We start from the raw sequence: 27024 nt of genomic DNA on the forward strand, positions 1-27024 counted from the left end.
CGGATCGCATCTTCAAATGCATCGGTTGATAACCCTGTCTCCAAGGACCAGGGTGTTTCTGCTGTGGTGGCTGCAGAGTGCTCATCTCAGAGAGGGCCGCAGATTCGGCATACAGGACTGGGTCCTGGTGACCACGGATGCCAGCCTTCGGGGCTGGGGTGCAGTCACACTGGGAAGAAACTTCCAAGGACTTTGGTCAAGTCAGGAGACTTCCCTACACATAAATGTTCTGGAACTGAGGGCCATTTACAATGCCCTAAGTCAAGCAAAGCCCCTGCTTCAAAACCAGCCGGTTCTGATCCAGTCAGACAACATCACGGCAGTCGCCCATGTAAATCGACAGGGCGGCACAAGAAGCAGGACGGTGATGGCAGAAGCCACAAGGATTCTCCGATGGGCGGAAAATCACGTGTTAGCACTGTCAGCAGTGTTCATTCCGGGAGTGGACAACTGGGAAGCAGACTTCCTCAGCAGGCACGACCTCCACCCGGGAGAGTGGGGACTTCATCCAGAAGTCTTCCAACTGATTGTAAACCGTTGGGAAAAGCCACAGGTGGACATGATGGCGTCCCGCTTAAACAAAAAGCTAGAAAAATATTGCGCCAGGTCAAGAGACCCTCAGGCGATAGCTGTGGACGCTCTAGTGACACCGTGGGTGTACCGGTCGGTTTATGTGTTCCCTCCTCTTCCTCTCATACCCAAGGTACTGAGGATAATAAAGAAAAGAGGAGTAAGAACTATTCTCATTGTTCCAGATTGGCCAAGAAGGTCTTGGCACCCGGAACTTCAAGAATTAATCTCAGAGGACCCATGGCCTCTGCCGCTCAGACAGGACCTGCTGCTGCAGGGGCCCTGTCTGTTCCAAGACTTACCGCGGCTGCGTTTAACGGCATGGCGGTTGAACACCGGATCCTAAAAGAAAAGGGTATTCCGGAGGAAGTCATTCCTACGCTTATTAAAGCTAGAAAAGATGTAACCGTACAACATTATCACCGCATATGGCGAAAATATGTTGCGTGGTGTGAGGCCAGGAAGGCCCCAACGGAGGAATTCCAGCTAGGTCGATTTCTGCACTTCCTACAGTCAGGGGTGACTATGGGCCTAAAACTGGGTTCCATTAAGGTCCAGATTTCGGCTCTGTCGATTTTCTTCCAAAAAAAAAAAAAACTGGCTTCACTGCCTGAAGTTCAGACATTTGTCAAGGGAGTGCTGCATGTTCAGCCTCCTTTTGTGCCTCCAGTGGGACCTCAACGTGGTGTTGGGTTTCCTAAAGTCACATTGGTTTGAGCCACTCAAAACCGTGGATTTAAAATATCTCACGTGGAAAGTGGTCATGCTTTTGGCCTTGGCTTCGGCAAGGCGTGTGTCAGAATTGGCGGCTTTGTCATGTAAAAGCCCCTATTTGATTTTCCATATGGATAGGGCAGAATTGAGGACTCGTCCCCAGTTTCTTCCTAAGGTGGTATCAGCTTTTCACTTGAACCAACCTATCATGGTGCCTGCGGCTACTAGGGACTTGGAGGACTCCAAGTTACTGGACGTAGTCAGGGCCTTGAAAATTTATGTTTCCAGGACGGCTGGAGTCAGGAAGACTGACTCGCTATTTATCCTGTATGCACCAAACAAGATGGGTGCTCCTGCTTCAAAGCAGACTATTGCTCGCTGGATTTGTAGCACAATTCAGCTTGCGCATTCTGTGGCTGGCCTGCCGCAGCCTAAATCTGTAAAAGCCCATTCCACGAGGAAAGTGGGCTCTTCTTTGGCGGCTGCCCGAGGGGTCTCGGCTTTACAACTTTGCCGAGCTGCTACTTGGTCAGGGGCAAACACGTTTGCAAAATTCTACAAATTTGATACCCTGGCTGAAGAGGACCTTGAGTTCTCTCATTCGGTGCTGCAGAGTCATCCGCACTCTCCCGCCCATTTGGGAGCTTTGGTATAATCCCCATGGTCCTTACGGAGTCCCCAGCATCCACTAGGACGTCAGAGAAAATAAGATTTTACTCACCGGTAAATCTATTTCTCGTAGTCCGTAGTGGATGCTGGGCGCCCGTCCCAAGTGCGGACTGTCTGCAATACTTGTATATAGTTATTGTTAACTACAAGGGTTATTGTTGAGACCTCTTTTGAGAGGCTCTGTTGTGTTCATACTGTTAACTGGGTATATTATCACGAGTTATACGGTGTGATTGGTGTGGCTGGTATGAGTCTTACCCGGGATTCAAAATCCTTCCTTATTGTGTCAGCTCTTCCGGGCACAGTATCCTTACTGAAGTCTGGAATAGGCTCATGGTGGGAGGAGCCAGTGCACACCAGGTAGTCCTAAATCTTTCTTAGCTGTGCCCAGTCTCCTGCGGAGCCGCTATTCCCCATGGTCCTTACGGAGTCCCCAGCATCCACTACGGACTACGAGAAATAGATTTACCGGTGAGTAAAATCTTATTTTCTCTTTTATGACAGGGCCCTGTCTAAAATGCGGGGTGACTCCCGCCTTTTGGGAAAAGGTAAGCTGCCTGAATTCCTTTTGGGAATCTGACATTTTTTTTCTGGTTAAATCAGACTACCTCCAAGAGACTGTTCAACTCCTGAGGTGGAGGGAAAATTACATTACTTCTTTACTAAAGTAAACCCTCTCCTTGTGGTAAAAGAGGGGGCTTCGTAACTTGTAACACCTCCTTTATATCTAAAACATGTTTTGAATGCTTTTTGCTAACTTAGGACCTATTCCCCTGGAATCACTAGTGTCGACACAATTATGAACTACAGCTCCTCTGAGACTTGCGTCCGTGTTTAGAATTAACCAATTCCAGACGCCGAACCGTCTCCCTGCTGTTAGTGTACTTTGAGCCACCAGAGTAGAGAGACTCTGGCTCGTGGAGACAACCTCACCCTCTGGTGAATCTGCAGATGCGAGCCCGACCACTGTGCGAGCACTTCTAGTTGAAAAGGACGAGAGTGAAATCTTCCGAACTGAAGCACTTTGAAAGCCGCCACCATTGTGCCGAACAGGCGAATGCACAAATGTACCGAGACTGTGCGAGGCTTGAGCACCAATTGTACCAGATGACTCTCTGTTCTGGTAGGTAAATTCTTTGATCTACCATATCGAGAATCATCCCTAGGAATTGAAATCGTTGAGACGGAAGCAGATGTGATTTCTTGAAGTTAACAATCCAACGGTGCCGAACTAGTACATTGTACGTTAGCAACGCATGTTGGAGGTTCATCTGTTGAGACGGAGCTTTGATGAGCAGAACGTCCAAGTACGGAACTATTATCACTCCCAGGGATCTGAGATGAGCTATCACCAGAGACATCACTTTGGTGAATACCCGAGGCGCTGACAGGAGGCCAAACGGTAGAACCTGAAACTGATAAGGGTTCTGCCGTATCGCAAAACGCAAGAACCTCTGATGAGGTGGCCAAATCGGAATGTGTAAGTACGCATCCTTGAGATCTAGCGCAATCATGAATTCCTGTGGCTCTAAACCTGCAATTACTGACCGCAGAGATTCCATCTTGAATCTGTAGTAAGTGACGTACTGAGTAAGGCCCTTTAAGTTCAATATTGGCATGACCGAGCCATCCGGCTTTGGTACCACAAACAGACTGGAATAATAACCCTGACCTTGTCGGTGTACAGGGACCTGAATCAAAACTGCTGAATCCAGCAGAGACTGAATGGCAATTTGCAGAACCGCCCTCTTGTCGTCCGACACAGGCAGTCCTGTCTTGAAAAACCGCAGAGGCGGTAGACAGTCGAACTCTATATTGTAACCTTTTAACACTAAATTGCGTATCCACCCATCTGTGGATGTCTGGAACCACGCCAAATGGAACATCTGAAGGCGCGCTCCCACAACTGGAGATCCGAGAAGGGCTGGGAGCCCGTCATGCCACTGGCTTGTCGGTGACCTTAGCGCCCTGATTACAGGTGTTGGTTTGTTGAAAACCACGTCCTCGACCTCGTCTACCAGGCGTGGCTGTTCCTCTACCACGGCCTCGAAAGGGCTGAGGTCTAAAGGATTTGAACGCCGGGCCAGAGTAGTTCTGTCTAGGTACCGTTGGAGGCAATGGTAGGAAAACAGACTTCCCTCCAGTGGCCTCAGAAATCCATTTGTCCAATGCAGGACCAAACAACTTCTCGCCACCGTAAGGTAACGCCTCTATACCTCTCTTAACCTCTGCCTCCGCTTGCCAAGACCGCAGCCAGAGTGCTCATCGTGCCGTAACTAGCGACGATGAAATGCGAGAAGTGAGCTGACAGACGTCAGTAGAAGCTGTACCTAGATACTCAGCAGCGTCACAGATGTGATCTGTGAGAAGTATAAGGTGATCGTCATGTAGACCAGACTTGTGTTTCGGCATCCATACCATTAGCGCCTTAGTTACCCAAATGCCAATCAAACCAGGTCTAAGCAACACTCCTGCTGCTGTATACATGGACTTTAGCATAGCTTCTAGTTTACGCTCTGACGGGTCTTGAAGCGTAGTAGCAGTTGTTACTGGAATGTTAATATTTTTAGTAAGTTTAGACACAGACGAATCCACCATTGGCGGATTCCCCCATGTAGATGTTACAAACTCTGGAAATGGGCAACTAGACTTAAATCTGCGAGGTATAGAAAACCGGTTATCTGGATTTTTCCGTGTTTCTACTAACATCTGATAATGTCAATTATTACCATTAAACATAAAGCTATATATTACAGACTGAGTACGGTATTTGCGTACTGAGTACCGTAGGGGTACGCACTTAGCGTAACAGACGCTAGGCCGTGGGCGCGACGTACGAGCGATGCGTACGCTCATGGATTCACGCTTCGTACCAAGCACGCTATAGGCGTACCGAGTACCGTACTGCTACGCTATTGGCGTAGCGGACGCTGCGCCGTGAGAGTGAGACATGAGCGGCGCAGACGCTCACAGAATGACACACAGTAAACCTTATTAATAACACACAGTAAGAATATGCTTATACTCTAAACCTTAGTAGTCAAATACTACAATGATGTAACGCTTAAAAACCTTAACAACGTGTATGCTGTTTGAGTGATTGAGACGCTAAGAAAAGCCCTTTGCAGTAAACAGTGAAAACACAAGACCTGGTTTGGATTTAAAACCGCAGCAGTTCTAACACTGCCGTGGATTGTTTAGAGAAAAGGGGAAAAACACAATACAAGTTATACACTACAAACTAACATCAAAATCTAACACAATAACAGAGAATAATATGAACAATAACAAACGAGTGAACAAATTGAAACGAATGGCGAACAGAATGGATAATAAAATGGCTACAGAGAAATATACATACGTGGGGATGATTCGCAAGCGCGTCCTGGATCCAGTTCTCGGCATTCAGGGAGAAAGCCTTCAGAGAGAGTGTATCTGGCCAGGCAATGGTGGTCTTTATATACACAACATACATTCACAATACAATGGTCCCTATAATCTCATTGTTCATTGGACACAGGAATGTGTCTCCACATTATAGCAAAGGTCATAGGTGGATTTGAACAGGTGGGCTGTGTCTTTCCCCAACTGCTCTGGTGGGAGGTATCCTCAGGATTCCAGCCGCATGTGTAATAAACAGCAAATACAGTCAATGTTCATAAACTACTTTTGTACATAACTATACGCAGGAGCGAGCGATCCTTTCCTAACCAACACCGAAATGTTACCCTTAAAATGACCTACAGCTGGATACTAGACACCACCTTTCAACCTTTATCTGACCCTTCCTATCATGCAAAGAGGAATCTCTCTGTCCAGGAACTGTTTAAACTAAACATACTCGCCGACATTGTCTAGGGGAATATTATCTATAAAACACACTATATGGGTTAAATATGTTACGATCGAGTCGCACGCAAGACGCTCACAAACTCCGCCGTAAATGCACATCTTGTGCGCACGAGACGCTGGTGCGTCGCTTACGCAACCTGCGGGGATGTGTACGCATGGGGGACTGAGTGCACGAGCAGCGCGCGTGTGCATGAGGGGTTAGTACAAGGCATATGTATCATGATATTTTTCGACTTTGACAGTCCACCCTTTGGCAGTCAACAATAACTGCCACTTATCTAAACAACTAAGCAGAAAAATATATAATACCGTGAAATACCTATATATGATTGGGTGTAGGGAGGAGAGTAGAAGGTGGGAAATGTATGGCCTAGTGGGATAGTAAAAGCATGTATGTATGAAATTCATGTCTGAGGGGTCATGTATCATCGTGCCGTACATGTTCTAAAATAAGCTTCGAGGTATTGCGAAGTATACATTGAATCCTTCTTATCCCGTATTAAGGGTCTGTAAGTGGGCTAACAAACTCTACCAAGCTCTTTTCGGCTTTTAGTTCCAACAAATGGGGTGCACATTAGTTGATGATACATGATGGGGGAAAATATGTGAGTGCTAATATATGTGCCTATATTACCTGTCGACTATGTGTGTCACTACCTGAAGATCGTAGAGATGAAGATAAGAAACATGCGTTATAAATGCATTCATATGATAATGTATGTGATTGTCCTTGGATGTCTTGTTGATGTCTTGTCCGGGTTGCTGTATCTTTGCTGTAAGTGGCAAGCAAAGTTTTTCAAGTGTCCATAGAAAGTTAAAGTCTCTAAAAGTTCATCAAATGTCTGTGAAAAAGTTTATCAATGGTCTGTATAAAAGGTCATCAAAATCTTCTTCCGAGTGGATGTCTTTTTACCTTGGAGAAAAACAAAGGAGAAACGGGTGAAAGTAACGGACCGTGGAATCACGTCTTATCACAGCATTGTCTCGATTGATGGGTCATAAATTAAACCAGTTGTTGTTACAATGCCCTCGCTCCTCAAACTCATCAATTTGGTACTACGCTTGCAATTCATTAAAATCCGAACACATCTAAATATCAAACCAATCATTATGACAACTCCTAGGATACATAAGAGAAATTTCCCTACAGTAACGATAACATTTTGAGCCCATTCTCCTAAACCTGAGAACCAACTGCGTGGGTTCAACCATGATACCCAGCCGGTCAGTTCATTACTCACAGAAGTAAGGGTAAGGTTGTGCCTCCTTCGGAACTCCCACTTCAATTGCAAGATATCGTCCATCTTTTGATCTATGACCTCGGTTGGGTCATCAGTGCTGTTTGTGATATATGTACAGCACTTCACACCATACTGAGTTGCTAGGGTGACACAATACCCGCCTGTCACCGCTGTGATGTAATTTAGAACCATCCTGTGCTGGATCAGTTCCATTTTGTAAGCTTGTAATTCTCTCCCAGTATACCTGAAGGTGTCATCATACATCTCGGTGATATTGTCTATCAGGTTCGCTAGCGCAGTTATATACCTAAAATTTATAACTCCTCTGGCGGTACGGGTGATATCTAGCGCGAGTAGGAGTTGAATCCCGGTGGATTCGTGGATCAAATCACGTGCTCTGTCCTATCTCTAAGGTGTCTCTTAACAATGTGTTCGTAATGAGTGTGAGTGTAAGGAGCTTGAGCATTGCGGTGAACGTCTTTCATCTTTTCATGGGTAATGGTCATTACTTCTGGCAATACTCTTCCAATGTAACACAATCCCTCTGAGTTTGGGGCAAGCCACTTATACGCCTTCCTCCCACATATGAAATATGCATCATCGGGGAGGACATATGGGACAGAATATGACATCACCATATTACAAACCTTCCAGGTGAAAAATCCTATCCCGAACTCTCTCATTTGTCTAGTACACGTATCAGGCTGTATGATATGCGCACAGTATCCTGGTGATACTTCTCCAACTCGCATGGTCCTACTTCCTAGAGTGTACCTATACTGAAAATATCTCCCACCGTTGGCTATTTGGCGTATAAGCTCTGAGTCTATGGGCATTCTATCGGTTCTGTGTGAAAATGCCATGGTTCGGTTGTTCCATGTCACTTCCCAATTTCCCGGCTTTCGGGGATTGGAAATGTTAAAACATATTAAGGACCTATCCACATGATATTGGTGGAGCTTCAAACTAGGAGGCCTAGAAATATTAAATTTCTTGTCCACCGGTCTCCCACCCCTTAATTCAAGTACCTCACCTATTGTTAAAGAGTATGGCACTAGTCCTGACTTGCTCTGACCTTGAGGTACTTGTGAGCACACCCAGCATTCCGTTTGGTTTAAAACCTTACCCACTAATGAGTGATAGTCACTCAATGGATGACTGTCCATGTTGATATTAAGGCTGGACTGACATCTCTGGATGCACCCGTCCTCAACTATGTTTTCACAATTCCTACAGATACAGTTCTCTTCAGCTAACAATCCTTCACAATGTCTACCAGATCGTTTTCTGATACTCGCCTTTGCTCGGTGATTGTGTTGCTCTTGGAATTCTACGAATCCGCCCTTGTCATCAGAACCCATTCCAGATCCTTTCTCGACCTCTCTGGTACTCTCACCGAAATAGACTGCTCTGGTCAACAACAGGGTCAACAGGAAAACACGGAATGCAGTCTCTTGGGGCAAGTCCATCTTGCAGGAGGAGAAAGAAAGAGTGGTAATGGGGGTAAAGAAAATAATTGAAGGGAAAGAAAATTGTTACGATAATTGTCCTCTAGTCTTGTTGTTGTTCTTCTTCTTGCTCAGATGCCGTCTCAACAGTGCTGCCTCTTAGTCTTCCCAAAATGAACACTTCAGTGATACGATATTCTTTCCGAATCAGCGATCTTTCTGTAAGGAGCATAAATCTTGCATTACCATTTGTTTAACTGTTGTGTGACATACCATCCGTAGAACATGAAAGAACAAAAAGAGAGTGAACAATAGAAAAAGAGAAAAAAAAACTGTCAGATTTCCGTTTACCATCAGGCTGTCACACCAACATGTCCATCGGTTTCTCTGCACAGTCTCCCCCACCAGTATTTCCACTCTCCACCCTCTGTGCGTGGCCAGGCACAATTATGCTGGTAAGATATACTGGGGTTGGGTAGACCTCTGAAAAAGACCTAGTAGACATGTGATGTTTGAGCTGTAGTTCTGCTGGTGAACGTCAGAGATGAAAAGGAAACATTTAAAGATAAATCACAGAGTTTACCTGGCCGCCCCTGTGTCTACAAGGAATGACCTACCAATTACATCGACTGTAACCTCAGGCTTACTATCTAGGCTAATAATCAACTTCACTGGCTGCAAATTACAGGTGCGGCCCAGAATTTTTCCTATATGATCCCTGATTCCAATTACTTGTGTCATAACTTTGCTCGTGTTTTTGTCTAGGAGGTCTGACTTTATGTGTGCTGTTACAGTTGCTGGCATAATGCCCTTCCCTTTTACACAGATAACAAACCCTTGGCTTCCTCCATGTGCCAGGGGCTGGGGGTTTTGGTCGATTTGATGCCTCTTCTAGTGCTTGGATGCTCATCACCATCAACCGCTCTCCCTGTGCTTCCCTGGTTCTTTGGATATTATGGTCATGCTCGATAGCGGACTCCCTTAATGCAGCCACCGAGATACCTCTCCAGTTAGGTTGAGTGGTCTGTACCCTTGTTCTCAACACTTCTTTTAAACCTTCCATTAATACGGACACCGCTACCTCTCTATGATGTACACTTTCCTCAATGTCTGCGAACCGAGTGTATCTAGCCATTTCCTCTAATGCTCGATGGAAATAATCAGAAGCAGTTTCACCTTCTTTTTGTCTAATGGAGAAAATTTTGTTCCACTTGACAACAGTTGGGAAATATACTCCTAATTGCAGGTTGATCTGTTTTACATTGTCCTGATTGTATTCCTCAGTGAGAGGTACTTCTGCGTCTAACTTACAATCAGTGATGAATTTCGCAGGGTCAATATTGGAGGGTAGACATACCCTCGGCAATGTCCGCCAATCTTTATTATGGGGTTCGGCGGCGTTTCCTAGTTCTTTAATAAACCTTTGACATGCGGCTAAATCTCTCCTGGGATCGGGAAATTCAGACATAATTGTCCTTAATTCTGTCCGGGACCAGGGGCAATGCATTGCAATGTTCCTGATGGGAGTGACTCCCAGAGCGTCAGTCTTTCCATTTGGGACTGCAATCACCCTGACAGGATTAAGTTCAACTACACCATCTTGTGTTGACTCTACAATGTGAGGTGCAATTGTCTGTGCATAATGTACAATACCGTACTTACCTGTGGACACGACCTCACCTGACCCTCCGTTAGGGGGCTTTACTACTGCCTTTACTGATTGGGCCGTGCCCACCTGGGTGTCTTGTATGGTGGCTGCTGGAGAAAGTACCGACATCGTGCTGGGCTCACTTTCTTGCTTGTAATCCTGAGGGAAGTTTAACATGGGGTGCAACTTGCATGGGTTAGAATTTGTACATTTATCAGTTTTACTCCTATCGTCATTAACACATTTATTACGTTTACTCTTATTGTCATCATATTCCAGTATGCCATTCTCTGTAGCCATTGTTTCTCCAGTCACCATCAGTTTTCTGCTAGTGTTGGAACCAGCTGTGTAAGCTAATTCCCTCTGTATATCACTCTCTCGTTGCCATAAATGTAAACAGTTTGTGTGTCTGACCCTTTGTTTTTGGGACTTTATGAGACAGATCCTAAGCCTTAGATTATGCAATACCTCTGAGTCAAAACTACCTATCCCAGGAAATGGTGCTTTATCCCCCACAGTCATTCGTGTCCATTCATCACAAAAGTTCTCAGTGTGGGGACCATACTTCCCCCACATTACTAACCGAGCAGACCCTCGGGGTCTGCAAATCTCTGCAGTCTGAACCCTGACTGCTAAACGTCCCTGTGTTGTGCACTTGGCTTCCATTGTGGACCTTTTTAACACAGGAAAACTTCCTAAAATGCACCAAACACAGAAGTCTACGGTGGAAATCCTTCAAGCTCTTCCACTGAACTTCTTCTGCTCCGGGTATCCCCGGTCCGCCTTCTAGCAGACTCGTGTAGCCGTTGCAGGCCCTACCTTTATTTTACACAAATCACGATTGCATGTGCTCACTACAACGCGTTTGAGGATAAGATTTACGCACGAATATGCAGCCTCATATCATGTTGCGTCAATTGTTTACACATACAACCGTGCGGTCCAATCGTACCACTTATAGACACTTGTTATCTATAAATGGTAGGATCATTGGAGTCTCTTCCGTCTGTGCTCCACAACAGCCGGAGCGTAATACCACGAAAACTTTATCACACTCCATCGCACGTGTTCACCAAAACCGTGCTCGCACGTTTTCACCTAGACCGTGCTTCACCAAGCTTCACCAAGATCACCAAGCTTCACCAAGATCACCAAGCCCACCAAGCGGGATTCAATACACTCATACTTTTTTCAGCCCACACTATCATTCTATAGTTTTCTGATCAGAAAAAAACAAGATTTTACTCACCGGTAAATCTATTTCTCGTAGTCCGTAGTGGATGCTGGGAACTCCGTAAGGACCATGGGGAATAGACTGGCTCCGCAGGAGACTGGGCACTCTAAAAGAAAGATTAGGTACTATCTGGTGTGCACTGGCTCCTCCTTCTATGCCCCTCCTCCAGACCTCAGTTAGGATACTGTGCCCGGAAGAGCCGACACAATAAGGAAGGATTTTGAATCCCGGGTAAGACTCATACCAGCCACACCAATCACACCGTATAACTCGTGATACTATACCCAGTTAACAGTATGAAATATAACTGAGCCTCTCAACAGATGGCTCAACAATAACCCTTTAGTTAGGCAATAACTATATACAAGTATTGCAGACAATCCGCACTTGGGATGGGCGCCCAGCATCCACTACGGACTACGAGAAATAGACTTACCGGTGAGTAAAATCTTATTTTCTCTGACGTCCTAGTGGATGCTGGGAACTCCGTAAGGACCATGGGGATTATACCAAAGCTCCCAAACGGGCGGGAGAGTGCGGATGACTCTGCAGCACCGAATGAGAGAACTCAAGGTCCTCCTCAGCCAGGGTATCAAATTTGTAGAATTTAGCAAACGTGTTTGCCCCTGACCAAGTTGCAGCTCGGCAAAGTTGTAAAGCCGAGACCCCTCGGGCAGCCGCCCAAGATGAGCCCACTTTCCTCGTGGAATGGGCTGTTACTGATTTAGGATGCGGCAATCCAGCCGCAGAATGCTCCAGCTGAATTGTGCTACAAATTCAGCGAACAATAGTCTGCTTAGAAGCAGGAGCCCCTATTTTGTTGGGTGCCTACAGGATAAAAAACGAGTCAGTTTTCCTGACTCCAGCCGTCCTGGAAATATAATTTTTTAAGGCCCTGACTACGTCCAGTAACTTGGAATCTTCCAAGCCCCTAGTAGCCGCAGGCACTACAATAGGTTGGTTCAAGTGAAAAGCTGATACCACCTTAGGAAGAAACTGGGGACGAGTCCTCAATTCTGCCCTATCCATATGGAAAATCAGATAAGGGCTTTTACATGACAAAGCCGCCAATTCTGACACACGCCTGGCCGAAGCCAAGGCCAATAACATGACCACTTTCCACGTGAGATATTTCAAATCCACAGTTTTAAGTGGCTCAAACCAATGTGATTTTAAGAAACTCAACACCACGTTGAGATTCCAAGGTGCCACAGAAGGCACAAAAAAGGGGCTGAATATGTAGCACTCCCTTTACAAATGTCTGAACTCCAGGCAGTGAAGCCAGTTCTTTCTGGAAGAAAATCGACAGAGCCGAAATCTGGACCTTAATGGAACCCAAATGTAGGCCCATAGTCACTCCTGACTGTAGGAAGTGCAGAAAACGACCCTGCTGAAATTCCTCTGTTGGGGCCTTCCTGGCCTCACACTACGCAACATATTTTCGCCAAATACGGTGATAATGGTTTGCGGTTACTTCTTTCCTGGCTTTTATCAGCGTAGGAATGACTTTCTCCGGAATGCCCTTTTGCTTTAGGATCCGGAATTCAACCGCCATGCCGTCCAACGCAGCCGCGGTAAGTCTTGGAACAGACAGGGCCCCTGCTGTAGCAGATCCTGTCTGAGCGGTAGAGGCCATGGGTCCTCTGATATTATTTCTTGAAGTTCTGGGTACCAAGCTCTTCTTGGCCCATCCGGAACCACGAGTATCGTTCTTACTCCTCGTTTTCTTATTATTCTCAGTACCTTTGTTATGAGAGGCAGAGGAGGGAATACATAAACCGACTGGTACACCCACGGTGTCACTAGAGCGTCCACAGCTATTGCCTGAGGGTCCCTTGACCTGGTGCAATATCTAGTTTTTTGTTTAGGCGGGACGCCATCATGTCCACCTGTGGCCTTTCCCAACGGTTTACCAACAGTTGGAAGACTTCTGGATGAAGTCCCCACTCTCCCGGGTGTCGGTCGTGTCTGCTGGGGAAGTCTGCTTACCAGTTGTCCACTCCCGGAATGAACACTGCTGACAGTGCTAAGACGTGATTTTCCGCCCATCTGAGAATCCTTGTGGCTTCTGCCATCGCCATCCTGCTTCTTGTGCCGCCATGTCGGTTTACATGGGCGACTGCCGTGATGTTGTCTGATTGGATCAGTACCGGCTGGTTTTGAAGCAGAGGCCTTGCCAGACTTAGGGCCTTGTAAATGGCCCTCAGTTCCAGAATATTTATGTGTAGGGACGACTCCTGACTTGACCAAAGTCCTTGGAAATTTCTTCCCTGTGTGACTGCCCCCCAGCCTCGAAGGCTGGCATCCGTGGTTACCAGGACCCAGTCCTGTATGCCGAATCTGCGGCCCTCTTGAAGATGAGCACTCTGCAGCCACCACAGTAGAGATACCCTGGTCCTTGGAGACAGGGTTATCAGCCGATGCATCTGAAGATGCGATTCCGACCACTTGTCCAAGAGGTCCCACTGAAAGGTTCTTGCATGGAACCTGCCGAATGGAATTTTGCTTCGTAAGAAGCTACCATTTTTCCCAGGACTCGTGTGCAGTGATGCACCGATACCTGTTTTGGTTTCAGGAGGTCTCTGACTAGAGATGACAGCTCCTTGGCTTTCTCCTGCGGGAGAAAGACTTTTTTCTGTTCTGTGTCCAGAACCATCCCCAGGAACAGCAGGCGTGTGGTAGGAACCAGCTGTGACTTTGGAATGTATAGAATCCATCCGTGCTGTTGTAGCACTTCCCGAGATAGTGCTACTCCGACCAACAACTGCTCCATGGACCTCGCCTTTATAAGGAGATCGTCCAAGTACGGGATAATTAAAAACTCCCTTTTTTCGAAGGAGTATCATCATTTCTGCCATTACCTTGGTAAAGACCCTCGGTGCCGTGGACAGTCCAAACGGCAGTGTTTGGAATTGGTAATGGCAATCCTGTACCACAAATCTGAGGTACTCCTGGTGAGGATGTAAATGGGGACATGTAGGTAAGCATCCTTGATGTCCAGGGATACCATGTAATCCCCCTCCTCCAGGCTTGCAAATAACCGCCCTGAGCGATTCCATCTTGAACTTGAATTTTTTTATGTATGTGTTCAAGGACTTCAAATTTAAAATGGGTCTCACCGAACCGTCCGGTTTCGGTACCACAAACAGTGTGGAATAGTAACCCCGTCCTTGTTGAAGTAGGGGCACCTTGACTATCACCTGCTGGGAATACAGCTTGTGAATTGCCTCTAGCACAGCCTCCCTGCCTGAGGGAGTTGTCGGCAAGGCAGATTTGAGGAAACGGCGGGGGGGGGGGGGGGGGAGACGCCTCGAATTCCAGCCTGTACCCCTGAGATACTACTTGAAGGATCCAGGGATCCACCTGTGAGCGAGCCCACTGATCGCTGAAATTTTTGAGGCGGCCCCCCACCGTACCTGGCTACGCCTGTGGAGCCCCCGCGTCATGCGGTGGACTCAGAGGAAGCGGGGGAAGAATTTGATTCTGGGAACTGGCTGACTGGTGCAGCTTTTTCCCTCTTCCCTCGTCTCTGTGCAGAAAGGAAGCGCCTTTGACCCGCTTGCTTTTCTGAAGCCGAAAGCACTGTACCTGATAATACAGTGCTTTCTTAGGCTGTGAGGAAACCTGAGGTAAAAAATTTTCTTCCCAGCTGTTGCTGTGGATACGAGGTCCCAGAGACCATCCCCAAACAATTCCTCACCCTTATAAGGCTCTATGTGCCTTTTAAAGTCAGCATCACCTGTCCAGTGTCGGGTCTCTAATACCCTCCTGACAGAATGGACATTGCATTAATTCTGGATGCCAGCTGGCAAAATATCCCTCTGTGCATCCCTCATATATAAGACGACGTCTTATGTTCGCAAAATAGTATCCCTGTTTGACAGGGTTACAGACCACGCTGCAGCAGCACTATCTGCAGGTCTCAGTCTAGTACCTGAGTGTGTAAATACAGACTTCAGGATAGCCTCCTGCTTTTTATCAGCAGGTACCTTCAAAGTGGCCGTATCCTAAGACGGCAGTGCCACCTTTTTTGACAAACGTGTGAGCGCCTTATCCACCCTAGGGGATATTTCCCAGCGTAACTTATCCTCTGGCGGGAAAAGGTACGCTATCAGTAACTTTTTAGAAATTACCAGTTTCTTATCTGGGGAACCCACACTTTTTCACACTTCATTCACTCATTTGATGGGGGAACAAAACACTGCCTGCTTTTTCTCCCCAAACATAAAACCCTTTTTTAGTGGTACTTGGGTTAATGTCAGAAATGTGTAACACATTTTTTATTGCCGGGATCATGTAACGGATGTTCCTAGTGGATTGTGTATATGTCTCAACCTCGTCGACACTGGAGTCAGACTCCGTGTCGACATCTGTGTCTGCCATCTGAAGGAGCGGGCGTTTTTGAGCCCTTGATGGCCTTTGAGACGCCTGGGCAGGTGCGGGCTGAGAAGCCGGCTGTCCCATAGCTGTTACGTCATCCAGCCTTTTATGTAAGGAGTTGACACTGTCGGTTAATACCTTCCACCTATCCATCCACTCTGGTGTCGGCCCACAGGGGGCGACATCCCATTTATCGGCATCTGCTCCGCCTCCACATAAGCCTCCTCATCAAACATGTCGACACAGCCGTACCGACACACCGCGCACACACAGGGAATGCTCTGACTGAGGACAGGACCCCACACAGCCCTTTGGGGAGACAGAGAGAGAGTATGCCAGCACACACCAGAGCGCTATATAATGTAGGGAAAAACACTATCACTGAGTGAATTTTCCCCAATAGCTGCTTGTATAAACAATATTGCGCCTAAATTTAGTGGGCCCCCCCCTCTCTTTTTAACCCTTTGAGCCTGAAAACTACAGGGGAGAGCCTGGGGAGCTGTCTTCCAGCTACACTGTGAAGAGAAAATGGCGCCAGTGTGCCGAGGGAGATAGCTCCGCCCCTTTTTCGCGGACTTTTCTCCCGCTTTTTTATGGATTCTGGCAGGGGTAATTATCACATATATAGCCTCTGGGGCTATATATTGTGATTATTTTGCCAGCCAAGGTGTTTTTATTGCTGCTCAGGGCGCCCCCCCCCCCCCCCCCCCCAGCGCCCTGCACCCTCAGTGACCGGAGTGTGAAGTGTGTATGAGGAGCAATGGCGCACAGCTGCAGTGCTGTGCGCTACCTTGGTGAAGACTGAAGTCTTCTGCCGCCGATTTTCCGGACCATCTTCATGCTTCTGGCTCTGTAAGGGGGACGGCGGCGCGGCTCCGGGAACGAACACCAAGGACGGGTCCTGCGGTCGATCCCTCTGGAGCTAATGGTGTCCAGTAGCCTAAGAAGCCCAAGCTAGCTGCAAGCAGGTAGGTTCGCTTCTTCTCCCCTTAGTCCCTCGTTGCAGTGAGCCTGTTGCCAGCAGGTCTCACTGTAAAATAAAAAACCTAACATATACTTTCTTTCTAGGAGCTCAGGAGAGCCCCTAGTGTGCATCCAGCTCGGCCGGGCACAGAAATCTAACTGAGGTCTGGAGGAGGGGCATAGAGGGAGGAGCCAGTGCACACCAGATAGTACCTAATCTTTCTTTTAGAGTGCCCAGTCTCCTGCGGAGCCCGTCTATTCCCCATGGTCCTTACGGAGTTCCCAGCATCCACTAGGACGTCAGAGAAATCATTTCCTGTAAACTGATAGCTCTCCCCAGAGGTAATACAGAAAAAAAGGTGTTTTTAAACTAAATATTGGATACTTGATCAATTTGTGCTATTATCGCGTGGCTACCGTATCGCCTAAACTAAAACAGTGCTATCGTGTGATTTGTATTTAGTGGGCGTATCCGTACGCACGTTGCGTAATATACGCACGTGGTCCGAGACACGTATGCAAAGGCCGGATACGTCCGCCGCAATACAAATAACACGCTTCTATAAATGTAAACGATATTCAACTATAATCGCTTACCCACACCACACAGTATCTCCTGTATAAACCTTTATAACTGGGCCAGGCTGCGTGTGTGTTTTACATGTACTCCCTTAAATATTACTTTATATTTTTTTAAATAGCAACAAATTTCTCAGCACGGGTCAAAATGTATCTAATAATCAATGCTAATGGCAACAAGCGAGTAGCTATGCAGAATACACAAAATACAGGTCTAAATGAATATAGTAATCAATGCTTCTAATAGTATGATTTATATTGGATAGCTATCTTGCAGAACATACATTGATATAAACACACACACATAATTATAATATTTTATCTATGTACCATTCACTGGTCTCCTGAGACTCATTTACTCATTAAGTGCTTCTAATTTGCATATGAATGTGCTTTTGACTGTCTGTGAAGGTGGTTTTTCACTGCCAGGAAAAAGCAGCCGCACAGGTTAATTTGCATTTCAATGGCTATTTTACAACAAGCAGAGTTTAACTGAATCCTAGAGGTAAAGAGAAAAAAAAACTTTGTTTATCTGTATGTGGTTCTTACATCAAATATTCATCTTACTATTAACTTTTATTAAGCCCCATCTGAATCTATTTGTAATTGACTATGGCATGGGTTAAATAAATGCATTGGTAACTCATAAATGGTGATTTCTTTTTGACCAAGGACGGCTGATTATTCCTGAGCAGACTGAAAATCAGCCATTTAGGGGGGAAAAAATGACCTTCCCAAAATGGACGCTGCTCCTCCCCCTTCCACATCCATGAGGGTTACACAAAATGGAGGACAGACCATGCGGCTTCCTTTGTCACAAAAAAAATCACCATGCAAGCCCCTGAAGTTATTTTAGGCCTGAGTTAAAAAAACAAAACAATAAAACAACACTATATCAAGGCTTTTGCAGCAACTTTTAAATATACTTTTAAACCTACTTAAACAGATAAGCAATCCAATCTGAATCAAACACAATATGACTCATTTGAACCTTGTTTTGCAACAATATAATCAGATATGCAGAGTACAGGTGTATGCTTGTATTCAGAAATTCACAGACTTTAAAAATAGCTTTACGTTCTTACCTTCCGGATCCCACCAGCATCCCTACAAACCTTGCAGAGCAGACGCTTATCTAATCAGCACCAATGTATCCCCGACCACAAAACGGCTAACAGGGGATACTACCTTCCCGGCCTTTGCTGATGGATAAAAAGTCTGCCTTGTCCTGCTAGGCTGCGGATATGAGGAGAACCGGACGAGCTCCCCAATTGATGTCAATTATTACCATTAAACATAAAGCTATACACTATTACAGACTGAGTACGCTATTTGCGTACTGAGTACCGTAGGGGTACGCACTTAGCGTAACAGACGCCAGGCCGTGGGCGCGACGCACGAGCGATGCGTACGCTCATGGATTCACGCTTCGTACCAAGCACGCTATAGGCGTACCGAGTACCGTACTGCTACGCTATTGGCGTAGCGGACACTGCGCCGTGAGAGTGAGACACGAGCGGCGCAGACGCTCACAGAATGACACAGTAAACCTTATTAATAACACACAGTAAGAATATGCTTATACTCTAAACCTTAGTAGTCAAATACTACAATGATGTAACGCTTAAAAACCTTAACAATGTGTATGCTGTTTGAGCGATTGAGACGCTAAGAAAAGCCCTTTGCAGTAAACAGTGAAAACACAAGACCTGGTTTGGATTTAAAACCGCAGCAGTTCTAACACTGCCGTGGATTGTTCAGAGAAAAGGGGAAAAACACAATACAAGTTATACACTACAAACTAACATCAAAATCTAACACAATAACAGAGAATAATATGAACAATAACAAACGAGTGAACAAATTGAAACGAATGGCGAACAGAATGGATAATAAAATGGCTACAGAGAAATATACATACGTGGGGATGATTCGCAAGCGCGTCCTGGATCCAGTTCTCAGCATTCAGGGAGAAAGCCTTCAGAGAGAGTGTGTCTGGCCAGGCAATGGTGGTCTTTATGTACACAACATACATTCACAATACAATGGTCCCTATAATCTCATTGTTCATTGGACACAGGAATGTGTCTCCACATTATAGCAAAGGTCATAGGTGGATTTGAACAGGTGGGCTGTGTCTTTCCCCAACTGCTCTGGTGGGAGGTATCCTCAGGATTCCAGCCGCATGTGTAATAAACGGCAAATACAGTCAATGTTCATAAACTACTTTTGTACATAACTATACGCAGGAGCGAGCGATCCTTTCCTAACCAACACCGAAATGTTACCCTTAAAATACCCTACAGCTTTATCTGACCCTTCCTATCATGCAAAGAGGAATCGCTCTGTCCAGGAACCGTTTAAACTAAACATACTCGCTGACATTGTCTAGGGCAGTGGTTCTCAAACTCGGTCCTCAGGACCCCACACAGTGCATGTTTTGCAGGTAACCCAGGAGGTGCACAGGTGTATTAATTACTCACTGACACAATTTAAAAGGTCCACAGGTGGAGCTAATTATTTCACTTGTGATTCTGTGAGGAGACCTGCAAAACATGCACTGTGTGGGGTCCTGAGGACCGAGTTTGAGAACCTGTGGTCTAGGGGAATATTAACTATAAAACACACTATATGGGTTAAATATGTTACGATCGAGTCGCACGCAAGACGCTCACAAACTCCGCCGTAAATACACATCTTGTGCGCACGAGACGCTGGTGCGTCGCTTACGCAACCTGTGGGGATGTGTACGCACGGGGGACTGAGTGCACGAGCAGCACGCGTGTGCATGAGGGGTTAGTACAAGGCATATGCATCATGATATTTTTCGACTTTGACACATCTTATTAAGAGATTCCGAAACCGGAAAACACACCGGAGCTCTGTTTCGTCTAGTAAATACTACCCCATCAGGCATTAGAGTTTCTTCAGTCTCTGTAAACTTCAGAGACTGACGCACCGCCCTGGTGAAATTAACACTGCCCGGCTGTCTAATATCCTCACTATCTTGCGCAGTGAGGTTTTGCCGACGCCTTACCTATTATGTAACCAGACAAATTCCACGACTCAGTAAAATTCCTAACGTGTGTATATGGCTGAAGAGCAGTGCATGAGTGAAAATTCCTACTAACACCCCTGCGCCATCTGGTGGAGCAGTGTTGTAGGACAGGAAAGTTCTAGAAAAGAAACAGGAAGCATTGTTAAAATAGCCTCCAGCCATGTGCGTATAGTCAAAGTTACATAGAGCATACTACATATTGCATTTCAATGTTATAAAACGTGCCCTTATGCATATATAACCCAATACAGCCTTCTTTAGAAAAAGCTGTCTATTGCTGCTGCTGTGGGCACAAACTCCCCCCCCCCCCCCCCCCCCCCTGCAGTTGCGCTGCATGGAATAGGGGCAGTGAAACTCCTGTCTGTCCAGCATGAGCCCAGTAACTACGAGAGGACTGTTTTTAGGCACAGACCGCGGCAGCACTGAGCGCTGTCCGCGGTCTGAGTGAGCAGAGCCGCCGGCAACTTCCCCCCCCAACGTGCCCTTCTTAGTGACTGAGCTGGCGCCGTTACAGGGACAGACCGCGGCAGCAGTGAGCGCTGTCCGCGGTCTAAGTGAGCAGAGCCGCCGGCAACGGGGACAGACCGCGGCAGCAGTGAGCGCTGTCCGCGGTCTGTGCAGAGCAGGACAGGCAGGGAGCGCTGACAACGTCGCTTGGAGCGGCCATGCAGCGCATCCCTCTGAGCGGCGGCCGGAAGTAGCGGCGGCCGGGAGGGGGGCGGCGGGGAGCGGACATCAGCGGTTGCGGGGAGCGGAGAGCGGTAGTTTCGGGGGGTGGCAACGTGTCTAATAGTCCCCCACACGGCGGGGCGGCAGCCTGACTGACCGCCCTGTTTATAAATACCTTTTTCTTGTCGGGCTTCTCCAGCAAGACGTTCTGCAGCACTTCTGAAGTTATGTGCTCATGGGCTCTGACGGGGCTTCTCGATCAAGTTCCGTCCAGTCCTTTCTGCAGCCTCAGCTGAAGTTAGCTGAGCTGCTTGTGGCTGTGAGGGGGCTCTATTGTGAGGCCCGACACGCCAAGAGCTGCACGCAGCAGCTTCTGTAATCCCGGACCGATAGCAAAAATAAAACAATCTAAAAGTAGAATATGTGGAGGAGCTCCACACTTTGTGCTCCTATCCATGTGAGCACCGAAAAAACACTGAGGTATTCTGGGAGTATGGAGGGGAGGAGAGTTACTGAAATTTGAATATTCAGTGCCCTGTCCTTGCTAACACCGTCCATATCCCAAGAGTACTCCAGTGACCCCTAGTGGATGAAAAAGAAACAGGAGAGCGCTGATAGTGTAATAGTTCTTAAATTGACTGCGTATTCATTACACAATAATGTACGTGTACATATACTGTATTGGGTCTGTTAAAGGACATTCATATAGGCTTATCTGATCTTTAATTCCAATACTGTGTATTCTTCCAAATTGGTTCTCTATGGATACTGGTTCTGTTATTCATCTATCTATCTATCTATCTATCTATCTATCTATCTATCTATCTATCTATCTATCTATCTATCTATCTATCATATATGGAGTTTGTTTATTTATTTATTTATTTATTTGTTTATTTAATACAGTGAATATTTGATGTTTATTAATAGTCCATTTTGTATAATTGTATATACCAGAGGTTCCCAAACGCGGTCCTCAAGGCACCCCAACGGGTCCTGGTTTTAAATTTATCCATGCTTAGCCACAGGTGACTTGATTTGCACCTCAGTCAATTTGATTTAACCATCTGTGCTGAGCCATGGATATACCTAAATCCTGGACTGTTGGGGTGCCTTGAGGACCGTGTTTGGGAACCTCTTGTATATACAGTGTGTGGAAAGCTTTGAAGAGAATCCTGAATATCAACAAAAGTGGCAAGTTTTGCTACAGATAGGAAATGGGAGGGAGGAGAAATGACTTGAGAGTGCAGTTATCACTTGAAAACCATTCTCCATTCGATTTTCAAGTCCTGATTGTCAGAGGCATCGTGCTCCTAAATGTACCTGGATAGTTGCAAATGATTCAGAACAGAAAACACTTGGAATTACGTTGGTTATGAGCTAGGCACAGTTCATGGGAAATGTTTGCTATGTCTTTAAAACTATTTTTTTTTTTTTTTTCCATAGAAGGCCCTTCTGGAGGCTGGTGCTCAGAAACCGTCTGACGTATATGATTCATCTGTTGAAGACACAAGGGCTCCATCTTCTGGGGAAAAGTTGTTCCAGTGGCCTCAGATTGAACTGGAGCGGGTGAACAGTTTTCTTACCAGCCGGCTTGAAGAGATAAAGAATACCATCAAAGACTCCATTAGGGCCAGCTTTAGTGTCTATGATCTAAACCTTGATGTCAATGACTTTCCCAAAAAAGCAGCTGTGCTGGAGCAGAAAAATCTGCTATCCCACCTTAATGGTTCTTCTGATCTCCAAGAGATTGATCTTGATTTGTCCCCTCTTACTCTTAATGTTTTAAAGAGTCAGGATCCATGCTTTCCAGAGGATGATAACAATATTCCTTCCCAATCTCCAGAAAATGGTGGTGTTAAAAGGCTAAGTGCTGTTCCTAATCTTTCCCGTATGATATGGGTTCAGTCTCAAAAGAGCTCAGAATCTGGGCAAAGTTCTGCCATTGTTCCAGATGACAAAGTTTTGTGCAGCTCTGAAAACCAGAGACTTCAGGAACAGTCCACAGTTGGAAGTCGCACGAAGAAGAGCAAAAGGCAAATCCTACAGACACAAAAGTATAAGCTTTGTGGTAGAGAGGCTATGGTGGACAAAACAACTCTGCAAGAAGCAAAAACACAGCCGAGGCCACTACTTCTAAAAACAGAGGACATTTCAAAACAAGGACCAGTTACTGTGAATTCTGTTAATTTAAGGACAGATAAAGTTAAGAGTGAAGCAGAGGGATTTCAGAGGACTGATGTAAAAAGCAGTAGTGGGACTAAAGGCAAAGCCAGAAAATGTAGAAACAAGATGGATAAACCCAGTATCTCAGTTGGTATGTTTCAACATTGTCTCAATGTTGATTAATGTGTCAGAAGATTATTTGATTTGTATCATCTCTTTTGTTTAATTGTAGCATATAAAATTTTGTGTGGGGCTAACAAGTTTGTCTCTTTATTAGTTATTTGTCAGTCTTTTATTACAATCTGCTTCAATGTCCCTCTATTCTCCTAGATGACGTGTTCTTTCCGAAGGATATGGACAGCATGGAAATGGATGAGACTGATCGAGAAGTAGAGTATTTCAAGAGGTGAGATTGGTCATCTTGAGACGATGACAACCCCTGACCAAAACAATGTAATATGCACTGCATACAGAGTGTCCACTTACATCTAGCCTCCCTGCATGTTAAACAGCCCTTCTATTCATTTGGTAGCGCCACGCATATTTACCTACAACTTTTTCCATTAAAATGCATCTTATTCGCAAAATGATATGTATAGGACACACAAGCAGCTTATGCTGATTAAAATGATATCTGGCATGCCTATATTCTGTTTGCGACCATGGCTGTATCTGCTTACGTTAGTGTTTTCCTGTACACTGTAATGTACCATTTCAAATGAAGTTGCAGACGCACAGGGAATATAGGCATGCCGCGTAGCATTTTAATCAGAAGAGTCTGCTTGTGTGTCCTATTCGCAGAGCAATGTGAATAAGACTATATAAATAACTGGTAATAAATAAATAGATAAATAAGACGCATTATTTGGCAAAAGAAGACGCCTAAAGCTAAAGGAGTCGCACGTGACCTGTCGGATCACTCATGCCAAGCATCTCCCGCTACGTGGCATATTGTGGCAAGATGTATGAGGACACATCTGTACATTGTGAACTTGGGCTGTTGGGTGTCATCAGGCCTTTATGTAAAATAAATGTCCATGTTGCAGAAAAGCAGGAGCATGTAGTAAGCCATATCATCTTGTTCCTTCCTAGGTTTTGCCTGGATTCCGCCAAGCAAACACGCCAGAAAGTGGCTGTGAACTGGACTAACTTTAGCCTGAAGAAAGCCACTTCCAGCGTGTCACAGTGATGCCTCCACTCTTACTACAGTTCCCTCCTGTTTTAAGTCACAGACCTATATCACTTATCCCATATATCTACCCTCTGGTTACCCACTACTCCATATTGCAAACTTACAAAGTTGTTTTGTTGGATTTTAGCAATGCGTCCACACGGATTTTTGCTAAAAGCAAAGATAATGACCAAAATATGTTTTTAAGCCCTTGCCATCTGGCCCTCACTGCTGAAATGTCTTTAATCCCTCTCAGCATCACTTTCCAGATTAGGCATGGCATAACTGACCTTTGCATGTCCTCTCAGAAAAAAAACAAATACAATGTTTGGATTGTCTTGGATCATTTTCTTTTCACCTCTCATAAAAAAAATAGGTCACTGCATGGAATAATTTACCTGATCAAATGACGGACAAAAGGAATTTAATGTTTGGACACTAATATTGAATGGACTGCATTAAGTGATCAGTTCTTAAATACCCAAGCGACACAGGTCATTTTACCTTTTGAATACAGGACATGACCATGGATAAACTACAAAAACGTTGTTGCAGATATGAACTGTTGTTTTTTTCTTTTCAGGATGAATTTAATATAGTTTTTCCTTTGTTTTGGTCTAACATGGCCTCATTTTACATTTTGTAGATTTATCTGCGTGTTCACATAGTTTTTAATAAACTGGAGAATGTGCTGTCCAGTGAAAAGAGGGCCATCCTCACAGCGGGCACTTACGTACTGGGAACCATTACAGATTGTACTGCTTACCCTATCTCTTCATAAAACCAGGACTGCAGCGGTGGGTAAAACACTCACTTTTATTCTCTACCTGCTTCTTCAGTCCTGTAATTTCCACAGTTAACTAATAATATATTCCTTCAGAACAAGAAGTTGTAATGTTTGTGCAAAGAGACTGTCCTGTTTCTCTGTGATTTCAAAAGGACAGAAGGGAACAGAAGCCACAAATGACTTGCATGTATTCCTACATCCGCAAATCATGTCTCTTATCAAGTGCTTGTATCGCTCCTGTTTCTCTACTGTGCATCTTATATGAAGTGCTCAATAAGGTGCAGTGGGGAGGTACTTGATTGTTTTAACTAATGCACTCTTTTAATAGTCCCATTTCCTCTGCAATGTGTATTGCCCTTGCATCATTTTATCAACCAAAACAATGTATCTGGCTACAGTAGAGTGAGACAGAAATAATGTTGCTTTTTGTTTCTTTTCCTTTTCTTAATATATATTTTTTTTAATGGTATTTTTTATCTGACAGCTGGTGCTATGATCGAATAAACCGTGGGACTCTGGCCTTGTGGATAAACAAGTCCAGTTCTCTGGATTCGACATTACATTTTATTAATGTTCTGTTCGCCAAGTGTATATTGGCATTGCTGTGTTTTTATTTACTTTTTATACTGTGAAAATCTTTCAGATAGAAAGATTAAATGACATTTGGACACAGGTATAATTGAGTCGTGTCTACTTTTGAATTTTTTTTTTTTTTTATGTATTTACCTTGTCCACAGGAACAATGTCTGCTGTAAATATTTAAGAGGTATTTTCACCTACCTGCACTGGGTTATTTTTTTTTTTTTTCTAATAAACTTTTGCTACGAAAACTAGCCTATTTGTAGTATTTAGATTTACTGCTGGACATCCCCCCTAAAAGTAAATTATAGTTAAAAATCTAGAAACTTTCACAAATATTTCTGATGTTCCACAATAATAGATTACCCTTACCTACAGTACTGCAACTTCAGTTGTTCAGACTTAATTGGCTGCAAATAAAAGCAAGTGTGGATCTAAAAAGGCTTCCAATTAGCAATCAAAGGCAGATCTGATATTGGCAGCACTTGACTATGCATCTTCTGATCCAACTAATGTTGCCATGTCTGATCCTGACAACCTTCCCCAAGAGTCATCTGGACAGATCTTTCAGGTTTGGCCCTGCAAGTGTTTGTACATGTATGTCCAAATCTGAGATCAGCCCTCTGAATGGTTGTCTTGGCAATCAAATTTTCTCTAACGTCCTAGTGGATGCTGGGGACTCCGAAAGGACCATGGGGAATAGCGGCTCCGCAGGAGACTGGGCACAAAAGTAAAAGCTTTAGGACTACCTGGTGTGCACTGGCTCCTCCCCCTATGACCCTCCTCCAAGCCTCAGTTAGATTTTTGTGCCCGAACGAGAAGGGTGCATACTAAGGGGCTCTCCTGAGCTGCTTAGAGTAAAAGTTTAAAGTAGGTTTTTTATTTTCAGTGAGACCTGCTGGCAACAGGCTCACTGCACCGAGGGACTAAGGGGAGAAGAAGCGAACTCACCTGCGTGCAGAGTGGATTGGGCTTCTTAGGCTACTGGACATTAGCTCCAGAGGGACGATCACAGGCCCAGCCATGGATGGGTCCCAGAGCCGCGCCGCCGGCCCCCTTACAGAGCCAGAAGACTGAAGAGGTCCGGAAAATCGGCGGCAGAAGACGTCCTGTCTTCAATAAGGTAGCGCACAGCACCGCAGCTGTGCGCCATTGCTCTCAGCACACTTCACACTCCGGTCACTGAGGGTGCAGGGCGCTGGGGGGGGGGGCGCCCTGAGACGCAATAAAAACACCTTTTTTGGCAAAAGATACATCACATATAGCTCCTGGGCTATATGGATGCATTTAACCCCT

At 45.4% G+C, this 27024-nt stretch overlaps 1 protein-coding gene across 2 annotated transcripts in view; it reads left to right on the forward strand.

Moving 5' to 3' along the window:
• Window positions 1-25941, forward strand: part of FAM193B (family with sequence similarity 193 member B) — a 138308-nt gene extending 112367 nt beyond the window's left edge. For both annotated transcript variants that reach the window (XM_063927967.1, XM_063927968.1), the window contains 3 exons: window positions 22472-23342; window positions 23522-23597; window positions 24284-25941. In XM_063927967.1, coding sequence (XP_063784037.1) covers window positions 22472-23342; window positions 23522-23597; window positions 24284-24380 — 1044 coding nt within the window. In that variant the 3' untranslated portion in view covers window positions 24381-25941. The remainder of the gene's footprint in view (window positions 1-22471; window positions 23343-23521; window positions 23598-24283) is intronic.
• Window positions 25942-27024: the final 1083 nt, after the last annotated feature.

The sequence above is a fragment of the Pseudophryne corroboree genome, chromosome 6 (assembly GCF_028390025.1).
Source record: "Pseudophryne corroboree isolate aPseCor3 chromosome 6, aPseCor3.hap2, whole genome shotgun sequence".
NCBI lineage: Eukaryota > Metazoa > Chordata > Amphibia > Anura > Myobatrachidae > Pseudophryne > Pseudophryne corroboree.